This window comes from Arvicanthis niloticus, unplaced genomic scaffold, assembly GCF_011762505.2.
Source record: "Arvicanthis niloticus isolate mArvNil1 unplaced genomic scaffold, mArvNil1.pat.X pat_scaffold_348_arrow_ctg1, whole genome shotgun sequence".
Taxonomy (NCBI): Eukaryota; Metazoa; Chordata; class Mammalia; order Rodentia; family Muridae; genus Arvicanthis; species Arvicanthis niloticus.
Genome location: NW_023046002.1, coordinates 21,824 through 43,735, shown reverse-complemented (window position 1 = coordinate 43,735; position 21,912 = coordinate 21,824). Strand labels below are relative to the sequence as shown.

At 39.0% G+C, this 21,912-nt stretch overlaps 1 protein-coding gene across 1 annotated transcript in view; it reads right to left on the bottom strand.

Annotated features, from left to right (window-relative positions):
* LOC117701947 (phenylalanine--tRNA ligase, mitochondrial-like) overlaps window positions 1-21,912 on the bottom strand; it is a 70,910-nt gene that overhangs the window by 31,791 nt on the left and 17,207 nt on the right. Inside the window, exon 2 of the mRNA XM_034493352.2 lies at window positions 1,769-1,928. Coding sequence (XP_034349243.2) covers window positions 1,769-1,928 — 160 coding nt within the window. The remainder of the gene's footprint in view (window positions 1-1,768; window positions 1,929-21,912) is intronic.

The following is a 21,912-nucleotide window of genomic DNA, read 5'->3' as shown; positions in this document are numbered from 1 at the left end:
TTCCTGGTTCTTCACGGAAGCTTTACTTGAGAATGCACCTGCGCATGGCGCGAAAACAGAGTATGACAATTGGATGAAAGATTTGAGCCAATGAGGGATCTGCACGTCTCACAAAGCTCTATTTAAGCAGCGGGCTTTCTGAGCTAGGGGTCCTTCCTCCACCTCACTATTAAGAGAGCTGTTTAATAAATGCTGTCAGAAGAATCCTGAAGTGTGGCGTGCTCCTTATCGGCGAGGCTGCGTGCTACACTGACCTGCTAATTCTCCATCATCCTCTGTGACTGTTCTCCACCAGGTACACTCCTGAGTACAGGATCCATCCTGGATGAGGCATCTCTCCTGAGTACATCTACACTTAATGTTGCCTTGGTAGAGAATAAAGATGCCTAACTCCTTGAAGACAGGAACTAGGTCTAGATTATACCACACTGTTATATATATAACATAGCAGAAATGAAGTTTATAGTATCTCATAAACAGCAACTGTAATTATTTGATTACAGAAATATGTAAAAATGCAGGACAAGGAGGGACACAAAAATTCATACGTAACAACATAGGAAAAGCTGCAGATAAAAGCCAGGCATGCTGTGTGGAGCTACTAGAGACAGAAAATCTCTCCTTACCACTGGGGTCCCCTCTCCCCTGCCCTGTCTTTTAAGTATTTGAACAATATAATCTGTCTCCCTACATTTCAATATTAAGTAGATTATGTAACTGCTAATATCGCCACAATTCTTTTATTTCGGAAGTAAAACGGGGCTAGCTATAAGGGGATTTTTGAAATAAACAACCTCAAACTGAAATCTGTTTCACATTAGATCATTTAATATGAAATGCTTCAAATCTGACCAGAAATAGAAAATAGCAACCATCCATGCAACCATTATTCTATTTTATCAAATCAAAACATTTTGTCATATTTTACTTCATACTTTTACAAAATAAAACATTACAAATATAGATGAAAGCAGTTTCCCACACCCTCCTGTTACTATTCCTTACTGCCCAGAAATGTGTACATCTGATGTTGATGTGCAAATTTAAAATAATGTATGCCATATAAAGAATGTATAGTGGCTTCTTAGTGACTTCTTAAATGTTGTATGAATTATGCATCTGATGATATGGAAGCAAAGATACTCCTATAAGCCTTGTTAAAACAGAGCAGCAGAGCCTCACTAAAATTACAAGAGTCATCTTAAACACAGGCTTTCCTTCATGCAAGGAGGGAAGTCTGGAGGAATGAAACCACGCAAGGTAACCAGATCAGGGGGCTCTGAGATGCAGCTGGGGATGGTGACTATGGCTCCAACAGGAGAAGGAACCAAGAGAATCCCCTCCTCAACCTCCTTAAAGGAAGATATGAAGGCAAGTATATAACATGAGAGCTAAAATCTAAACAGTATTATTCTTCCCATAAGAGTGCACAGTTAATTTTTCTCCTAGTGACAGTAGTGATCAGTATATGAATGTATGACTGTGCCATGGGATACTCCACATTGGGAAGAATCATGTTCATGGGATATAAAAATACAAAAACAAAGCCAAGCAAACCAGACACTTTCCATTGATGGCATCACTGTTCCTTCCGTAGCTAATTCCATTCTAACCTATGAAACTGCAAGTTGAAAGAACCTCCCTTCTCCCTATAACTTAGACAAAACCAAATCAACAACAAAAGCCTTACTTAAAACCAGCCTTGATAATTTGTTGCACAACTTTTGAACTATTAAGCCTTAAAGCAGGAAGATTTCTAAGTACCTACCATCTCCAAAAAGATGTGTCACAAGCCTAGTCAGTACTTGTTTAAGGTCAAACTCCACAAGCTTCACAGCCTCCATGGTGTGTGTCTCTTGCTTATGAGCAGAGCGAGAACTTTCTTCAAAGAGCTGCAAGCTTTCTCCATCCTTTACTCCAGCAAATAACTGTAAACCAAAAGGAATAATGAAATGTGTAAAACAAGGTCCTGGCCAGTCTCTACCAAACAGCATAGAGATAATGGTAAAAATAATTATTACTTCAGTTACAATGTGGGGATAAGAATTAGATGTTAACAATAAATATCAAAAAAATTAAATGTTAAAAAAAATTTTGTAGTTAATATGCACATTGAAATTTATGGCATTTTGTACTAATGTTGAGGCAAGCTCTGAGCTACCCAGAGTGGAAGGTCTCTGGGAATTAAAAATGATGCCGAGATCTTTGATGATCTATTTTGCATTTGCCTGAATTTATATTCATCCTTACAGGAGACATTATCGAATTCTAATAGAAACGCCAAGCTTTAGAGACTAAAAGAGTTTCCCTCAGTGTCCCACAGGAGCTTTCCAATGTGATCTAAGACTAAGTAAGAAAGTACAGTTTAAGAATTAAATCCTACAAAGTCTATAAAAACAGGAAGTTTTTATTGGAGCTTTAATACATTATTTCTAAAAACCTGTTTCAGGGTTTTGCACATATTTCTGTACTTATTATATGTGAAAGCCTGGACAAATTATATGATAGCTAAGATGTATCAACCCATGATACGTACGATGAGATCATGCTGAATTCATAGGTTTTTATGGTAAGTAATATATGAAAATACAAAGTACAAGGCACAGTCCAACACCTAAATACAGCTTTCTTAGCATCATCATTAACCACAAATGTCATTAATCATATGCTATTTTCCCAACAAAATCGAGTATCAGAGGTGATGAGACAGTTCAGTCTATAAGTGCTTGCCACATAATCATGAGGACTTAAATGCAATCCAATCCCTAGATGCCACACTCAACGCCAGGTACAGTGACATGCATCTGTGATCTCAGTGCTGAGGAAAGTAGAAACAAGAAGATCCCTAGAGATCAAGCTAACCAAAGTTCAGTGATAGATCCTGCCTCAAAATACATAGTGGGGAATAATAGAGAAAGTCACTTGATATCCACCTCTGGCCTCTGAGTACAGGCAAATGTGTACACTCAGGCATACATGTTTGCCTGGTTTTACAGCCACTTCTGTACAAGAGACATTATCCATTAGAAATACCAAGCTTTAGACTCTAAAATAGTATCCCTTAAGTGTCCCAAGGGATCTTTGTAATGTGATCTACAACTAAAAAAAAAAAAATACAGTTTAAGAATTATATCATATAAAAGTCTATAAAGACAGTTTTAATACACAGAGGCAGATATAGACACAGAGACACACACAAACACACACACACACATACACACACACACACACACACACACAACTCTGGTGACATAGAAGATCAACATTACCTGTGAGGAAAGTGGGTCAAGAAAGAGAAATAACCAAATGGCTACCACTGTTTACACAAATCTCATAGGAGACAATGTTTTACTAAAGAGTTGCCAGTTCTAATAATGTTATACTGGATGATTAGAACAATGCTTGTACTGGGAAAAAAAATTGCTAAAGGCAAAAAGAAAGTAACAAAGTAGATAGGAATTACTAAATAAAAGTCTGCAAAATAACATGAACCCAGTAAAACATTGGACAAAGAGTCCCTGAAAATGTCTGCCTTCCCAGCACAATAAGGGCAAAACTGATCAGGAATGACAACTTAGTACAGCTAACAAGACAAAGTGCAAGCCCAGTAGCTGACCAAGCCATAATGTCTGCTGAACAACTCATACCCCAACAAAGACCAGACATGTAAAACAGAACTTATGGAAATCTCCAGTCAGGTGCCACACCTTGTGAGCAAAAGGAGAGTTACAGCTGTGACCACAAACCAAGGAAGTCCTAGACTGAGTTCTCCTCTAAATGCTATAAAGTCTTTTCAGATTTCATTACCCTGGACCTTCAGTGAGTTCCATGAGTGCTGAAAATAACTCACCTTCTGTTCATCTACTACAGTTAAGAACTCAAGCCTAGAGAATGGTGTTGCCCACTATGAGGTTAATTAATGTAAAGAAGAAAATGCCTGACAGACTTGTTCAGAGGCCAACTGAACCCAGACAAATCCCTCTCTGAAACTCTCTTCCCAGGTGGTTCTATACCAAGTGAAATTGTTGACTTAAACCAGCCATCATATTTGTACAATGCCCTTCTGGTGTTCTTGCGAATTCAAAATAATAAACAAAAATTTTTATGTTGAAGAAATATTTGAATAAATTGTGGTCAGTCTACATAGATAAATGAACACTACCCAAATGTAAAAGAGATTGCAGAAGACCGTCATGAACTTCTAAAAAAAAGGTTTCCAATATGCAACAAATAAATAAAACAAATAAACAAAAAATAATAAAAAATTTTAAAAAGCTAAGTACAAAGGAGCAAATGTTGCCTTTCTTGAAAAATGAAGCACGGACAAGAGACACATAGTCACCAGGTAACTGCAAATGACTACCGGAAGGATACATTAGATGCTGAAGAACAGCCTGGACACAGGGAGTGGAAACAAAGAATAAGAAGATGAGTGAGAATGAAGTGTGAATATGGCCAGGATACAGATAGTAATGATTCTCTAAGAAAAACTTTTGTACAGTTCTGGATTCGAGAATCAAGATAATATTTAATCCACTCAACACATGAAAAAGAAAGCCTACATAGAGGTGAAAGAATCCCAAATCTGCTCTCATTTAAATGGAACAGTCACACCAAGGAGAGTAAAGCACTGGCTACAGTAACTTTGAAAAACAGTACATTAAGCTACTTTATAAAATTAAAAGGGCAGTATCTTAGAATTGTATATTGCAGAATACTCAGCCTCAGTGTATCTACTCATCAAGCGAGCTGAGCAGACCTGCTCGAACCTCTGCTGTCCTGGAATTCCAGCTGGATGAAGACACAGCATCAGAGGCTTATCAATTTACTCTTCCCCCGCCTCCTGCCTCTCTTCTAATATCTCTACGCTCGTAATCAGCTTGAAGAAGTTAATGAAGAGTCGGCGCCCCTATTCCCAGGGCTTGGGAACTGAGGTGGTTAAGATTGGGCTGTCTTTCTAGGGAAAAATAGTGGTTTTGTTGGAACAGGGAGGATTAGCTAGGATTTGTTGCATAGCCACAACCTATTGGTAGAAATATGTATAATTGTTATTAAGATGAGGTTATAATTTCTTAAATGGTACAAAATTTACTTTGATTTCAAATTTAATGTTCTCATTGGTACGAGCTTCTTATTGATATAAAAGTGAGATTAATATTGTTACTCTCATAGGCATTGTGCCTGTATAACACATTTAGAAATACAAGTCTTAGACCCAGTCCTTCTTTAACTTTTTTAACTGATTTGAGATGATTAGCCTGTGAGTTAAGGGCCTATAGCAAATTTATGGCTCTGAGTTTATTGTTAGAGTGTTTTCTATATTTTATTTGGAAATCGCTGAGAGGAGTTAACAGACAACTGTCCAGATTGCCTTACATGGATAGTTGGTTTTCAAAACATCACAAGTCCACAGAACTGACATTACAAACATTTCTGTAGTAATGCTCATTTTGATTAGAGACCTGTCTGCTCCTGACAGCTTCCTTTCTTGGATTCTAAGAAGAAATTGAGCATCTTTGGAGTTACTCCAGTTGTGGTGAGACAGCCACTAGGCAAGAATTGCCTCTTTTCATCTACAGACAAATCACTGTCCAGAAAAGGACACACTTGTGGAATAGTCGACTGATTATATCTGACAAGACAGAGTAATCAGCCCTTAATAATTCTGCATCACTCGGTTTGTCAGATGATCCTGGGCCAGAAGGCTGAAGATCAGGTGCTTCAACATTTTGTAGTATAGAGACTGTCCAGGTGTTCAGCAGTCTATATAATTTGGCTATGTTTTAGAAGCTATGCTTTGTGCTTCCCTAATTTCAGTTAACTCAGTCATTCTGGATTTCTGCTGGGGTTGAAGATTTATAGTCTCATAGCCAATCCCAGTTATTTACTTTGAGAAAAAAGATTTGAGAAGGTGGTTTTCAGCTGACATTCATTCTAAAGCCAAGAAAAAAACCCAGGTTCAGAACTAAGTCTTTTAGTTAGGAGGAATGACAGAGGTTCTGGTTAGTCAACAAAATGATGGACTGGGTATTAAGTCTATCTTGTACCTTACTGACCCAAATTGGTATAGTTATGCTCTAATTGAATTTTAAGAGGAAAGTTTTATTTTAACAGGAAGAGTGATATGTAGGAGGAGCTAAGGTAGGAGGAGTAAGGAGAGGAAGAGGAGGAGTAAGGAGAGGAGGAGCTAGGAGATGGGGTGGGGGGAACATGGAGGTGGATGTTCGTGTGTCTCCGAAAGTCAAACATAGTTGGTATATCTAGGTTGGGTATTAGGTTACACTTCTGATTGTATGGGCATCATCTTGTTATTGAGCATTACCAAACTTATAAAGCCTTTGATTAATATTTTTAAAAAGTATAAAAGCAAAAAGGAGAAGGGGGACGGGATAGGGGTTTTCTAAGTAGGAAAAATAGGGAAAGAGGATTGCATCTGAAATGTAAATAAAATATCCAATAAAGAAAAGAAGTCCATGTGGAAAAAAATATTAGAAGGGTAATTATAGGGATAAACATGGCACACAAATCAATCTTTTTCTTTCAAGAAGAATATATGGTAGCAATTCTGGAGCCACTTTAAGCTCCTTTTATGGCTTATTGTGCATTAAATGCATTATGGGTGAGAAGAACAAGATCCTAAAAGTCACTGTCAAGAGCAATGGAGATAGCCAGAACTAGCCATTTGCTGCTAGTCTGAAATTGGAGGTATCCACAGAATGAACACATGTTCAGATACATGCCAATATAGAAACATATGTATACAGATTTCCTGAATGTGTCTGAGAAGGCCTATACAAAATTGTTACATTGCTTGTAACAATAAGCACACTCAGGTTTGGGTTGCTAAATACCATTCTCACATAAAAGAGGAATTCTTAGAGAAATGACTAATTCTAAAAGATGAATCAGGGATACTATACTGGACACAAATTAACAATAGGCCAGGTCATAGGAGACTACTACAGGGGCTCCCATAGCCAAATCTGGACCTAACCAAATAATACACAAATAAGTAGAACATATACTACACAATAGATATAGAAAGAAATATCCAGGAAGCCGGATGAGAGCAAATATTGAGTAAATACGCATGGAGAAAAAAAATTCTAATGAATGCATTTAGAAGAAGAAGGCTTGTAAAAGCCACAGTAATTCAGAAGATGACCCGTGTGTTCTAGCATTGGTGGGGAAAAAGGTATTTACATATGTAAAGCAGGTTCCACAGGAAATGTCCTAATTATGTCGGGGAAAATAGTAACATCAATGGATGAGATACATGCTATCTTTATCAAGTAATTAACCCTAGGATAAACAAGAGCTATATATTATCAACATGCTGTCCCCACCAAAAAATATACTGAAAAGGGCAGAAATTTTTTCCTTGATTTTTTTTTTTTTTTGCCAAAAATATATAGCCCAAATAAGATCATGAGAAAATAACAAATACTGTCTAAATCTGCTATTCCTGCCAAAGATTTTGAAAGTGCTGTCAAGACAGTCAGGGTCACTCTAAACCAGTGGTTCTCAACCTGTGGGTCACAGCTCCTGTGAAGGTTGAACCCTTTCACAGGAGTCACATATCAGATGTCCTGTATCCCAGAGATTTACATTATGATTCATAACAGTAGCAAAATTACAGTTATGAAGCAGCAATAAAAATAATTTTATGGTTGGGGGTCACCACAGCATGAGGATCTGTGTATTAAAGGGTTGCAGCGACAGTATGGTTGAGAACCACTCACTGCTTAATACAAAGAAAGACTGAGGATTGTCACCGTTTAGGGGAAGGTAATGAGGATATGCCCATTATACAGAGGGTCATTCTGAATTGAATTCTGCCTCAGTGGGAAGAAAGGTTTTAATTCCAGCAAACGTAACTGAATGTTCTATTTCACACCTCAGAGCTGCATGATTCTTTTTGTTTTGTTTTTGATTTTTTAAAGACTAATTTTCAAGAATAGTTTTAAGTCAGCACAAAAGTAAGAAGGTAGAGCTATCAATATGCTATCAGTCCCCAACACACACACAGACAGACAGACACACGCACGCACGCGCACACACACACACACACACACACACACACACACACACACTGATCCTCTACTACATTACACACATAGGCATCCTCTACTAACAATATCTGCACCAAAGGCCAGACCTTATGTGAGTAATGGCCACACATTAACAATCTGTCCTTACTGTATATTAGCTGTGCTCACTGCAGCAGAGTTTATGTTCCGGATCACTACCGAAGCTAGGGGTTGTATGGTTTTTCTTGATATACAGTGAAATGTAGCCACTATTTAACTGCTTCTCCAACAGTTTCAATGCCCTAAACCTTATCTGTCCTCTGCCAATGTGTCTCTCACCAGTAAACCTTGGTGATCACTAATCTTTTCACTTCAGTCTATAGTTCCATCTTAACGAAACTACCATGACTGGAAGCATGGAGTATCCAGACTTTTCAACCTGGCTCTTTTCACTTAGCCATATGCACTTAACTTTTCTATCTTCTCTTGGCTTTAAAGTTCAAGTATGATGGTTTTGAAAACAACAATTTTTTTATTATTAATACATTTTTGGACTTGATGTTTTAATTTTTTTTTAATACTTCGTACTCATGAAGTATGAATACTTCATGTCTTAGGGTGACAACAGCTGAAACAATTGGGTACTGTTCTGCCACACCACCAAAAGCACTGTCCAACAGTGTATGTCTGTGCTAGGTGATTTTAGGTCTGTAGAATGCTGCTAATCACTAGGAAGTCTGAAGGCCTATTGAGGCTGAGGGCCCTTCCAACCTCAAAGACTGTATGAATAGAGTATTGATGGCAGAGCTGCATGCAGAATCCCACACAATGCATTTGTGCCTTCTCCAGGATCTCAGTTCAATGTACATGTCCTCTCCTCAAGGAATTGTCTGTCCCATTTCTTTAAGTTTTAAATACAGCAAAGTTTGGTAAGATGGTGCAGCTGGTAAAGTTGCACAACACTGAGTGTAACAACCTGAGTTCAATTCCCAGAATTCCCATGGTAAAATGACAGAACTGACTCCCATGCAGAATACAGACAGACAGAAACACACATGCACAGGCGTACACACACACACATATGCATGCATGTGAAAAAAATCAATGTTAATATGTAAAGAATATCTTTAAATATAGCAATAGTATTTCATGTATTGCTTATCTCTTTTAATCCCTTCTGCCATCACATCTAATCTGTACTTAAGACAAGCTTCTGGAACTTGACTGTGTAAACTGGTTTCAGAATCATATTGCAAGACTTCCAGGAAGTGAATGTCTTTCATACTTTATTCTTGTTTGTTTGTTTGTTTGTTTGTTTTATGGAAGTGGGTATTAAAGACAGAATCATAATATGCCTAGTCCTATCCTTTTTTGTTATTTGTTTAAAATAGGACAGTGTAGCCCAGGCTGGTCTGAAATCTGGACAATTCTACTAATTCTCACACTCAAGTTCTAGGTATTAACTGCCATGACCAGCTTGGTTTGTAATGAAACGTTACCTAGTTTGATAACTCAAAATTCTAGCTGTCTATCCAAATGACAAGACTTCCAGGAAGTGAATGCTTCTCATATTTTATTCCTGTCTGTCCGTTTGTCTATTTGTTTGTTTTACTGTATGCAAAAATCTAAGTCTCTCAAGCAATATGATCTGAACTGACAATATGTCATCTTAATACCTCATGATGATGAAATTGAAGACAACTTCAAAAATACTTATAAGGGCTGGAGAAATGGCTCATTAGTTAAGTGCACTAGCTGCTCTTCCAGACAAACAATGTTTGGGTCCCAGCATCCACATAGTGGCTCACAACCAGTTACACCTCCAGAATCAGGGGATGTGACAACTCCTCTGGCCTCCACAGGCACCAGGCATGCATCTTCTACACAGACATACATACACTCACACACATAAAATAAAACAAAGAGAAAAGTATTCTAAATACTTCCAACACCTTTAGCATTGTTTGAATGTCCCCTGAAGAACTAGATGAAAGAAACTAATAGCCGTTTAATTACTAAAATGTTTTTCCAAAAAAAAAAAAAAAGAAAAGAAAAGAAAAACTTCCCAAGGTAATGTTTATGCTTTGGAAAGGGAAATACTTTGTAGAGATTGTGGTTCATGAACACTATTTTCCTTTAAAGGCGAAGAAGTTAGTAACTGCATGAAAGTAACAAGCAACATCAGTCTTTCTTCATAGAAAAGTTTATATGAAATAATGTTATTCCATTATAGGATGAGGTTAAACCATAATACAACCATTAAAATTCAAGATTTAAAAGAAAACCATAACAGTATAGTGTTTATCATTTCTATGTGGTAGGATCACTCATAATTTTCCCTTATTTTTGCTGTTATTATGTGTTTTGTACATTTCCCAATTTAAAAAATTACACCTGAAGTTAGTTAGGAAGAATACAAATGTCATTTAAAGGACAAAAACCAACATGATGGGGACTGGAAAGAGTGTTCAGTGGGTAAAACATTTTTTCCACTAGAGAACCTGGGTTCAGTTTCCAAAACTGTACTGGGACTCTCACACCACCCAGAACTCCAGCACTAGAAGATTCAATGGCTTCCCCTGACCTCCATGGGCATAAGACACAAAAATGATGTGTGGTGTGGGGGGGGTGGGGTGGGGGGTTGTCCAGGCAAACTCTCATATGTATAGAGAAAGGGGCATAGAGGAGTATTTACTCATTAGTATTGTCACTACAAACAATACAGTTGTCAACTCTTACTGTTATAGCCCACAATGCTTTGCTGTTTTGTACAGAATCATAGAGATGGCTACTTCTAAGACTGGAACCACTCCCCAAACAAACTACCTACTGGGAAATAAGAAGAGAAGTCATATGAAGGGAAGCATTTCATCAGTGGTAGACAGGTGAAAGCATAGGTATGCTTGGTCAAAATCCAGATGCTCAGTATAGAATGTTTTAGATTTTTTTATGACATTTTCAAGTATCATTTACTTTTGTGACTTTTTCTTTCTACCCTCCTCTTCTCCGTCTTGTAGTTGTCTACATTAGGTCGCCTCATATTCAGCTATGTCCTTCTGCCTGCCCCTTTCCTCAATACCTGTTTCCCTGAATCATTCACTGCCCCCTTCTGCTTCCATGACCTACACCCCCACACATACCCACATATATACAAGTATGTAAACATTTCAAGGCAAGCTCCACATATGAGAGGAACATGCAGTACTTTTCTGAGCCTGGATTACCTTGCTTAATGCAATATTTTACAGATTCATCCACTTCCCCACAAATATCATAATTTCATTTTTCTTTTCACTTAAATAAAACCCCATTGTGCATATGAACCATATTTGCATGATCCACTAATGTGCCGATGGACAGCTAGCTGAGCTCATATGCTATTATAAGTAGAGCAGCAGTCAAACCGGGATGGCGAGTGTCTGTGAGGTAGAATGCACATAGCACTTCAGCTATTTGAGCAGAGGTTGGTGGAGCTGGGTCATATCGTAGCTTTTCTTTGAGTTTTTTGATAACTCTCCACATTAATCCCCACCATGGCTACAATAACTCCTACTTCCACCACAATTCACAGGGTTAGCTATTTTTTCCCCATCCTAGCTAGCATCTCTTATTCTTTCTTTCTTGGTGGAGGCCATGCTGACTGGGAGAAGATGGATTCTCAGAGTTATAATTTGGATTGGTTAACAGCTAAGGATATTGAACACTTTAAAAAATTATTTATTAGCCATTTATGTTTCTTCTCTGAAGAACTGTCTATTCATTCACTCATCAATTTCTGACTGATAGTTTTGTTCTTTTGATGTTTACTTTTTTTCTTTATACATTCTAGATATTAACCTTTTCTGACAAAGATCTTCTCCCACTCTGCACGCTGTCAACAGAACAGACAGCCTACATAAACTTTTTTAATGTGCTAGTCTCCTTGTGCTTTTCTATATTCTTAAGTTTATGATCCTTCTTTGGCACAAATGCCATAACATTGTTAGTAAAGAAAAATGGAAACTTCTCTCAAATCTGTTTTAGACCTGAAGAAAGATTTGACTATGTAAGAAGTCCATACCTTCAACTTTAATCCAATGTAGCTCTTTCTGTTTGTTTGTTTGTTTGTTTGTTTGTCTTCCTGAACCACAGCTAAGGATGGGCACCTCAAACAATAAAACCTAAAGCTAAGACTTAGCCAAAATCTTCCCACAATGCTACAAAAAGACTAGTTCATTCCCCCCTTTCCTAAAAGTTTAGCATGGAAGCTATGACAAAGGAACCTGGAATGTTGGGACAGTACTCAGGCCTGTATTCCCTTGACCAGAAGTTTTTATATTCTAGACTTATACTGTGGCTTACGACAATGTCAAATAAAGAAGACAAGCATTATAAGGCTATTTTTAAAACTAGTAAGAGCTACTTAGTAAATTTCAGACCTCTCCAAGCCCTAGAGTATATGAGTATAACCAAAATCTATATGGAACATTCACAAAACATTGAAGATTGGAAAACACAGAAATAAGGTGAAGGATTAACATGTGAGGCCATCTGTACAATTTGGCACAAAGGAAAAATAAGAGTATCTAATCATAGCCAGCTATTATTTCTAGTGAAATATAACATGAGGGCAGGAAGAGATTGTGAGGATCATCTATGCTCAGCTCAAAAAAGAAAAAAACCCTGGAGATGCTGATCTACAGGGGGTAAGGTCACTTAGACAAATAGAATCAAACCCAGATCAAAAGAATGGTCTCACCCCAATCTCAGACATTTAAGGGGTAGTTTCTCACTTAACCTCATGATTGAAAGACAGATTCACAGTGTTGATGGCCACTTAGCTTTCCATCAACCACACAAAATATGTGTCTTACCTCTTTTCACGCTAGGTCTTCATTTATTTCTGACATTTTCTTATGTATCCCAATACAAACCCAAATGACTCTAAATGACTCTAAATACAAATTCTATCCTGCCTGCAGAAGCTAGCGAAATAGTTCAAATGAGAATATAATATGGTTTAACTTCCTTGTCAAACCACTTTCCTTAGTGGATAACAAAAGCCAATTAAATCTAAATTTTAGAAAGCAAAAATAATTTTTCAGAGTCCTAGATGTTAAGCTTATATTCCAAGACAAAGTTAAAAAAGAAGAAGAAGAAGAGGAGAAGGAGGAAGAAGAGAAGGAGGAAGAAGAGGAAGAAGATGGAGGACAAGGAGGGGAAGGGGGAGGAAGACTCAAAAGAATAATATACAAACATGCAAAATTCTCAATATCCAAAGGAAAAGGGATCAGAGGAAAGCAGAACTACAGGTGGGTCTAGGCTATGATTCCAGTGCAGCCATTACTTTTCTATTTGCTCATTGAAATATCCAGAGACCACTTGCCCCTTCAGCACCACAGCCTTGCTTGCGTGTAAATGCTATATTCTACCCATGCTGCCTATTTCTCTGGGTGTATATGACAGAGCTTTTGACACTGCCACAGCTTACAGAACCATCAGCTGATAGCAACAGATATTTTCTACCTTGAAAGGCCATTGCCTTACCTAATACATGCTTTCATTTAATGCTTATAACACTTATTAACCCCAGATTCTCCAGTAAAAAATCAGGGGTTTCAGAGGGTAAGCATTGCACAGTAAGGGATGAAGGCTGAATCCAAACCCAACTCTACAATTGTGATCCAATCTGGGAACCAGATCCCTCACTCTGACTTTAATACAAAAAGAACCAGACAGACAGGATGAAGAACTTGATATAAAGCATGAACAGGACCAAGCTTCCACAACTCATACACTCATATTACTTGAGAAACAGTGCATAAAATGATTATAGTTTAAGCCTATTAAAACATATTTGTTGTATAAAGATTGCTAAATTATCATCATCACTACCACCACCACCACCATCATTATAAACTGCAGGAGGGAGACTGTGGGGCAAGTGGAACTGTGACATCAGACCAAAACTTGGTAGGGTTGAGTGGATTCAGATGATAGGTATTTTTTTCTACTTCTGACCAGATTCCTGTCCTGGAACACATGAGCACCACACTGAATGGAGAGGATCATGACAATCAGTCATATATGAGACATCCGTTACATCTCAGACCAAGCCAATAGAAAGCATCTGCTCTTAGACCCCAATCCCACCCTCAAAATGTATGTAAGACCCTGTCCACAAGGAATAAAGCACGAGTTATTTCATCAAAGACCGTCTGGGAATCTCTGTCTTATATCGATCTAACACTTTGGGGAAGAGAAATTCTCTCCAGATGCTTTAGTCACTGGAAGCTGCTCGAGCCTACCACGGCTCAGTGGCTCTGCTCCATGACCTCAACCTTGGCTCTTAGCCACTGCACTGGAGGCCTTGGAAGACCAACTCCCCTACCCTACCAAGAGTGCAACTCAATTGTTCTGTTCCAGCCTGGCTAGAGCCAGGCACATCTCCACAGACAGTGTCTGGTACAAAGACCAGCAGGAAATAGCATGGTCAGTAAAGTGAGGGCACCGCAAATATGGGGCCCAAAAACATTTAAAAAAAAAAAGTCAGATATGATGATGCACACTTATGATCCCCATGCTAGGAAAGGGGGGACGAGCAGATCCCTGAACTCTCTGGCTAGGCAGCCTGATGCATCCCAGTGCAGTAATGGATTCTGACTTAGCATAGGGTGAAGAGCTCCTAGAGAACAGAAAAAAAAGGCTGACCTAAAGTCTCTGCAGGCTATGTAAACACATGCAAGCACAGACATAACTTAACAACAACCAGTTAAGCCTTTTGAGTAGACTAAGCATCTGTGAATTTGCACCAGTGTGGACAGCTGGGGACCATTCAAGGACTGCTTCCCATACAAATGGAATACAGTGAGTGGTACTCCACACTAGCAACTACTCACAAGAAAATGTCCTATGCTAGAAACCATGTGAACTTCTGAAGCAGTGTACAATATGAGAGACCAGAGAGCTACAGCATTCTGGAGTGAGCAACATAGAGCAGCCTGGAGCACGCTGGAACATCCTGGAACATATTTTATGGCCCCTGTGTGCCATAATCTGTGTGGCCCCAGTGATCTCAGCCCTTTCACCCTAAACTGAGAAAGAAAAGTGACAGGAAGAAAAATAGAAGAAATTGACGCAAGAAACATTTAAGCGTTAAATAAATCACACACAGAGATCCAAAGGAATTAGAAATACTTCTCAAATATGACAACTGTTCAGAAAATTCACCCAGAAGGAAGTGCCAGGTCTGTGACATTCTGTACAGTGTATAAGACTCTGAAAAATGATGTATCCAAGAAAATAGTCAGACAACCCCTACAGAAGGTGTATGGATAGACACATACTAAGAAGTCAAGAGTCCTTGGGCACTCAGCAAGGGTTTCTAGAAAACACACCTAACGCATTCCACATCAACCCAAAGATGCTAACAAAAACAACCTACTTGTCAGCAAGAATCCTGGGGCAGGACAAGGTGGAAGGAGAACATGGTCTTCTCAGGCTCACAGGAAAACAGGTAATTGTGCGCTCTTCATAAATAGTCTACACAATGTCTGGCATACTGTTAATCTAGCACTCAGGACACCCGAACTGGTGGATTTTAAGACTGAGGTAGCCTGGGCTACATAGGAAGGGTCTCTTTCAAACAAACAATATTTGGGGGTAAGAAGACACATACTAGCTGGGGAACTGCTGACTAAGGAACTGTGATGAAAGTAGAAGTAACACCATGGCTGGGAAACAAAACATGAATCAAGGGCAATGTTACTAAACTGTACAAAGTTTCTGCACTGTAACATTAAAACAGATGTAATAAAAAACATTTCAATCGCATTTGAAAATTACAAGCCTTTGGTAAGACTGGCAGCCACTATTATATCAGCAATTTGGCCACGTGGAAGCTTCTAAAACAATCCCTGTAAGAGGTAATAGAGCAAGAAGGATACAGGACTGTGGGCAAAGCATAAAGTACTCATGGTCTGCACAGCATCAATGTGAGGGAAATGTGAGGGAAAGTGGCACAGTGAACAGATCATAAAGAATAGTGTGACTGGAAACTATGGCTGGGGCCTGGAGCCAAGCAAAACAGATAAGTGCAGAAGTTGAAAGCTGAAAGAAAAGAGGGCAGAACCATAAACCTGGGTTATGCCAATCATTACTTTAATGGGGTTTAATGGGGGTACGGGGGGGGGCAGTGAATAGGGAAGGGACAAAAATGACTTCAAGACCTGCACAATAGTGTGTGAGTGTAATTCTGGTTAACAGCGTCTTTTGTCTACATCATGGTATATTTCTCCAGGTCATCCTGTTTAAGCCTAAGTTAGTCACATAACTCTATCAAAAGGGTCTAATAGAAAAGGCTGAAAGATCCACAGAGTGAAAGATTCACAGTCAAATCAGGCAAAACAAATAGTTACTTTCTCAGTAATATGAAAGGACTTAGGTAATCTGAGAAAACCAGAAGATACTGTGTAACAGACAATAATACTAAGGTGTTTGGAAATAAAAACCCAAGAGGTCCATGAAACACAAAACAGTAGCTAAGTATTTCCCTATGATAAGCAGTCCTTTTTACCCTCCTTCTCAAATTTTACAATAACCTAGGCCAAGGAATCAGTTATCAGAGAACTGAGTTCTATACAGAGGAACTGTGGGGAACAACTATCCACCAACAAGTGAAAAGGGGGCTTAGAAAGAGCAGACAGATCCATTACTGGTTGCCTAGAAGAGTCTGAGTAGATTACAGGACACAAATACTATCCATCTAGAAATTCCTCACTATTCATCCAGCATAGTGGTCAGTGAACACGATGGAGCTCCCCAGTTCTGTGTTCTGCTAAGAGAGAAATAAGTAGAGAGGGGACAGCAGAACATAAACATAATGCCAGCCAGATAAAGAAATTTTCATTCCAAATCCTATAGCTTACGCATTGCAGGGCAGTATGAAACCAGTGCCATCTAGAGGCAGAGGACAGTGAGTTGACTTCACTGACCAGGATACAAAATTTGTCATCAAGAAGTATTCTCTGTTATTTATTTCCACTTTCAAAAGATTAATTTCTAGCAAATTGCATTTATAATACCTTTTAAATTAAAGTCAGATATGACTGACACCAGGGTCACATTAAGTTAGTAAAATGCCAGTTAATTTTTTATTTCTGCACTTTTTACCCTGAGTGGGGAATTTCTGAAAGTATTTCAGAAAATGATCCCAAGGAAACAGAGAGACAGAGAGCCCAAACCACTGCTTAGCTCTGCATGTGGGAGCTGCCAGCTCCTGACACAGTGATCCAAGGAGCTAAAACAAGAAGGCTTGGAAGTAGTGAAACAAAAGCGAATTCCGTAGTAATGCAGAAAAAAAGAGTTCAGTTTGGGCACAGCAGCACATTCCTGTCATCATAGCCAATGAATGCTGAAGCAGGAGATTCACCTGAGCCAAACAGGTGGACACTCGCTTGAAGACAACAGCAAGACAGTGTCTTAAATGAAAATAACAAAAACAGAGAAACAAACAAAAAATAAAAAGCAAAGAACTTTAAGGCTGAGATCATAAATGGTCCCTAAAGGCTTGTCTGTGAAGGGCAGGTATGCAGCCTGTGGTCACTGCTAAAAAACAGAAGAGGAAGCCCTGTTGTTACGCTGTGTTCTTCAAGACTGTGAGAGCTCAGCCACTTTGTCTCTCTCTGTCCTTCCCATACATCATGAAGTGAGCCCCCTGCTGCACTATAAGTTCCCACCACGTGTCATTGTAGTTGAGATTCAACAGCCAAGTGACTACACTGATATATTTTAGAAATCTGTTATGGTAATAAAAACCTGGCTACTACCTTAATTAACTGTCATAAATGTATCATGCAAATAACTGTTTTTAATAGTGGGAAGGCTAGTGTTGGGGATCTCAAGATCATTGGCAACAGTTCTGCAAACCTAAATCTATTCTATAATAGAAGTGCTACTAAAATACTGAATAGAGATTGAAAATATACTCCTTTAACTGAAGTTCAAATGACACAGAAAGAACAGAACCCGGACAGTCACATCAAGCTCTTTCTGTGAATAAAGATGGACAACCATAATTTTCAAATAGCTTCAGCACTAGCTAAGGGTACCGGCAAGACGTCCAGAGCAAGGACCATCACCACAATGCCTTTAACATGCCTTTAACACCATCCTTAATTACTTGATTAATTTAGAACTACACTGAGTTATGGAAATTTCAGAGTTGAAAATTTTAACTGTTCTATCCAATTAACAAACTCCACATTTGAACATATTCCACTCCTTAGGGAATTACCAACCCTCAATCTTCACTTGAAAAAAAGAAAAAGAAAAAAAATGGTGTTTCCCTCTTCCTTGAGAACAGAAGCCATCCAATAGGCTCCTAGTGTCTAGTCCTACATCCCTTTCCACAACCATTGCTGTCTTTGATGCAGTTTGGCTTCAGTCCTTCCCTTGGGCTTGATTTTACAGAAGGCACCCTTCCTTTAAAGCACACCCTCCTCTGAGAGGTTCTAGAGCGTCCCCTGCCCTGCCACCTAGATACACTTATCCCATCACTGTGTCCTTAAGGGTCTTTCTTGGAGTTCATGGCCTCACTCCTGTGCCTGACATCCATCTTCTGGCTCTTCCATTTCAATGAACACATTTAATTCTTCCCTCTAAACAAATGAGCCAAACAAATGAAAACTGGCCGTTAGGCCAGATCATGAATCCCAGTCACAGGTTTACAGTGAAGAGGCTCACTCCTTTGTCATCTTCCACACAACTTCCCTTTCCCACAGCTATCACTGTGCATTTGGAATTCATAAGCCTCATTCGCAGCTTTCCACACTCCTTGGCCTTCATCTGCATACCATGCCCTAGAAGAACTGATTCACCTCTTAACTCTAGCTTTCAAACATAAGCCAAACCCTTTGACTTTCAATGTCACAAGTTCCTAGGAACTTTGTCCAAAATAGCACTACCCCCAAAAAGCTGTGCTGGGACCCAAGAATATACTTGTGTACAGAGTGTCTGCATGTACAATTCTCCAACTAAACGTAGCCCGGGCTCATTTTTTTTCCTCTTCCCATCAGAAAACATAATTCTTTTGTAATCCTTAACTCTGAAAATGAACCAAGAAAACTATGCCAGGGCTCTTAGTTTCCCTCCCTGACCACTGAATGAAATCCAGTCTATTCTACCCCCTACAAGAGCCTTTGTGCCTACCACCTTGCCATCTCCTTGGGAGGCCTGCACTCCACCAGTCACTTGGGATGTAACCATTTTCTAATACGTCTTTTCAGTGCCAATCTACACAATGATGCTGTACTCTGCTTACTATTCAAGTGTCAAATAGATTGCATCATTCTCATTCCTCAAAATTCCTCATGAGCTATAGGTTTTGTTCTGTAACCAGAAATTCAGATGTCTAGACAGTTAAACAGGAACCCTTCATGAAGCTGCTTATGCGTTCCTCTTTACCTTCATCACCTATCACCTCTCAATGTGCAGGCACACAGAATATATGCTCTAGGGATGTGTCACAATTGTCATATTTTGATGCTGTCAAAGATGTTACTCTTAATACCTGAAATACAAGACTATTCTTTTCTGCAACCATAATATTTTGCTTAATATTCTTCAAAATACCTTTATTTCTTCCTATAACAGAAGTGATTTCTCATTCTATGTGCTAATTGCATGGGGTTACACAGCCTATAGCCGTGTATCATTCACAAGGCTATGAGCAAGGAATAGTGCTTAGTCAGGATCTTAGTTTCTATCAGCCCTTATTAGGATTAGGTCCTAAGAACATATGCCATCTAAACACATACCGAAAAGAATATATATATAGCTATATAGATATATACACATGTGTGTGTGTGTGTGTGTGTGTGTGTGTGTGTGTGTGTATCCAACTCAGCTCAACCAAAGCCTATAGCTAAATAAATGGAAGCAGGACAGTCATATAGAAAATAACAGATATAGCCTTTAACTCCAGTAAGTACTACTTCATCTGTTAATCCTTGGTTCAGAACGAAATAGGTAAGAATCTCCTCAAAACAGAATCACATGCACATACGTGCACATAATTTACCACAGGAGCTCCCAGACCTTCACATCCCATCAATGTAGCAAGCAAATTCAATAATATTATTCAAATCCAACTAAAGCATTTCAGCAAATATTAAATATTCAACTCACTTTGGAGAAAGGATTGGGAATCTTATATTAAAGAAATAGCAGATTCATCTAAGTGGATTTGAGCTGTTAATTTCCATGGTTTTTAATTTCTTTAAACAACTGGGATTGTCTGCTTCTCATCGGGGAGGACTTGTGTTTGAAAGGGCCAGTTAAATACCACTCTGTCCTTGGGTCTCTGTGGGAAGTCCATTCTAGCTTCAGTTAATTGATATCGAACCAGCTTTGTCTTTCCTTAGATTTTCTGTAATACACCACATGCCAATTAATCAAATTACAGAGATCAGTACAGGGGAGGAAATTCACTGAAACTGTGTATTACAAAAAAGAGACTTCCCTCTTTCCCTGCTGCTATCTTATCTCCTTACCCTGTAATGAGACTTTATGCCAGTGGAGTAAGAGGAAGAGATCTGAAATAGGCTGAATAGTAAGACACTGTAGCTGAGAAACAATGACTGGCAGACAGCTGAAGCAAACATTGCTTGTAAGGGTATTGTCCCAGATGAAGTGCCCGCCTTCCACTGGACACACTCTTCTGGGTTCAGTCTAAGCTTCTTCAGAGAATAATTATACTTCATTGAAAATGACATTCATTTCCAAACCCACATGATCTGCCCAAATCTCCCACCATGTATAGCTCAATTGGGATAGTCAGATAACTGGCTAAGTAACCCAAAGATATGTTCCTGACATGCCAGCGTCAGCAAAACTTCTCAGGAAGGAAGGGTCACCAAACATTACTCCATGGGTTTTCCAGGGCATGGGCTGAGGTTCTCCTTCATGACTGATGAGCGCAGCACCACCAGAAGTTCCTGAACCCCAGCACTCATCAGGAATAAAGAAGATACAAATGACTATTTCAGATTAACAAAAGCATCAGAAATAAGAAGGAACAAACAGATACCTGAGAAATATTGACAATATTCAGGCAGCTCTGTGTGTGATCAACACAGAAGAAGCAAACACTAATTTTTAGGGTGAGGGCAAGGATAAGGGTAGCCACCAGGTGTTAAGTGCCTTCCAACCATCAGCTAGCCTTCCAGACATTGTCTCTACCTCTATTTATTATCCTCAACTGAAGGAAATTGAAGTTTAGAGTAGTTAATCAAATGAGAAAGCTCATCGGAGAGTGAACTGAAGAGCTAGGATCTAATGTCATTTTAATCAGCTCAAAACCTGGTGCTTTTTCTAAAATAAAATCACCAAGAGGGACTAAGGACAAAGAGTTTGCCTTGCAAGAATGAGACCAGGAGGTCTGTTCCCAGAACCTAAGTAAAAAGTCAGGTGTGATGACATAGGCTTGTAATCCCAATATGGGAGATATGGAGAAAGAAGGCTCCCTAGGACTTGCTGGCCAGTGAGTCTAGCCAAAACAGTGATTCTGTCTCAAAACACAAGGTGAAGCAAACGAGGGTAAGACCCTATTGCTGCAGACAACACCTACACAACTCACTGAAGGTGGAGAAATTGATATAGTGCTTACCTAGAGCGTCTACCTCTATTCAATAGTGTCCCTGGTACTAAAAGATACTCACATATCATCAAAGAAGAAACGTAAAAAACCCAACATCAAACCTGTGGGGACCATGGAACTGTGGGGCCCTGGGTTGTGCAGAGCAGACAAAGAGCAAGAGTGAGGTCCAGGCATGTCCAAACCCTGTTTGCTTTGTCTCAATCTGCTTTGTTTTTATTTTATCTTATTTATATTTTTCAATCCGTA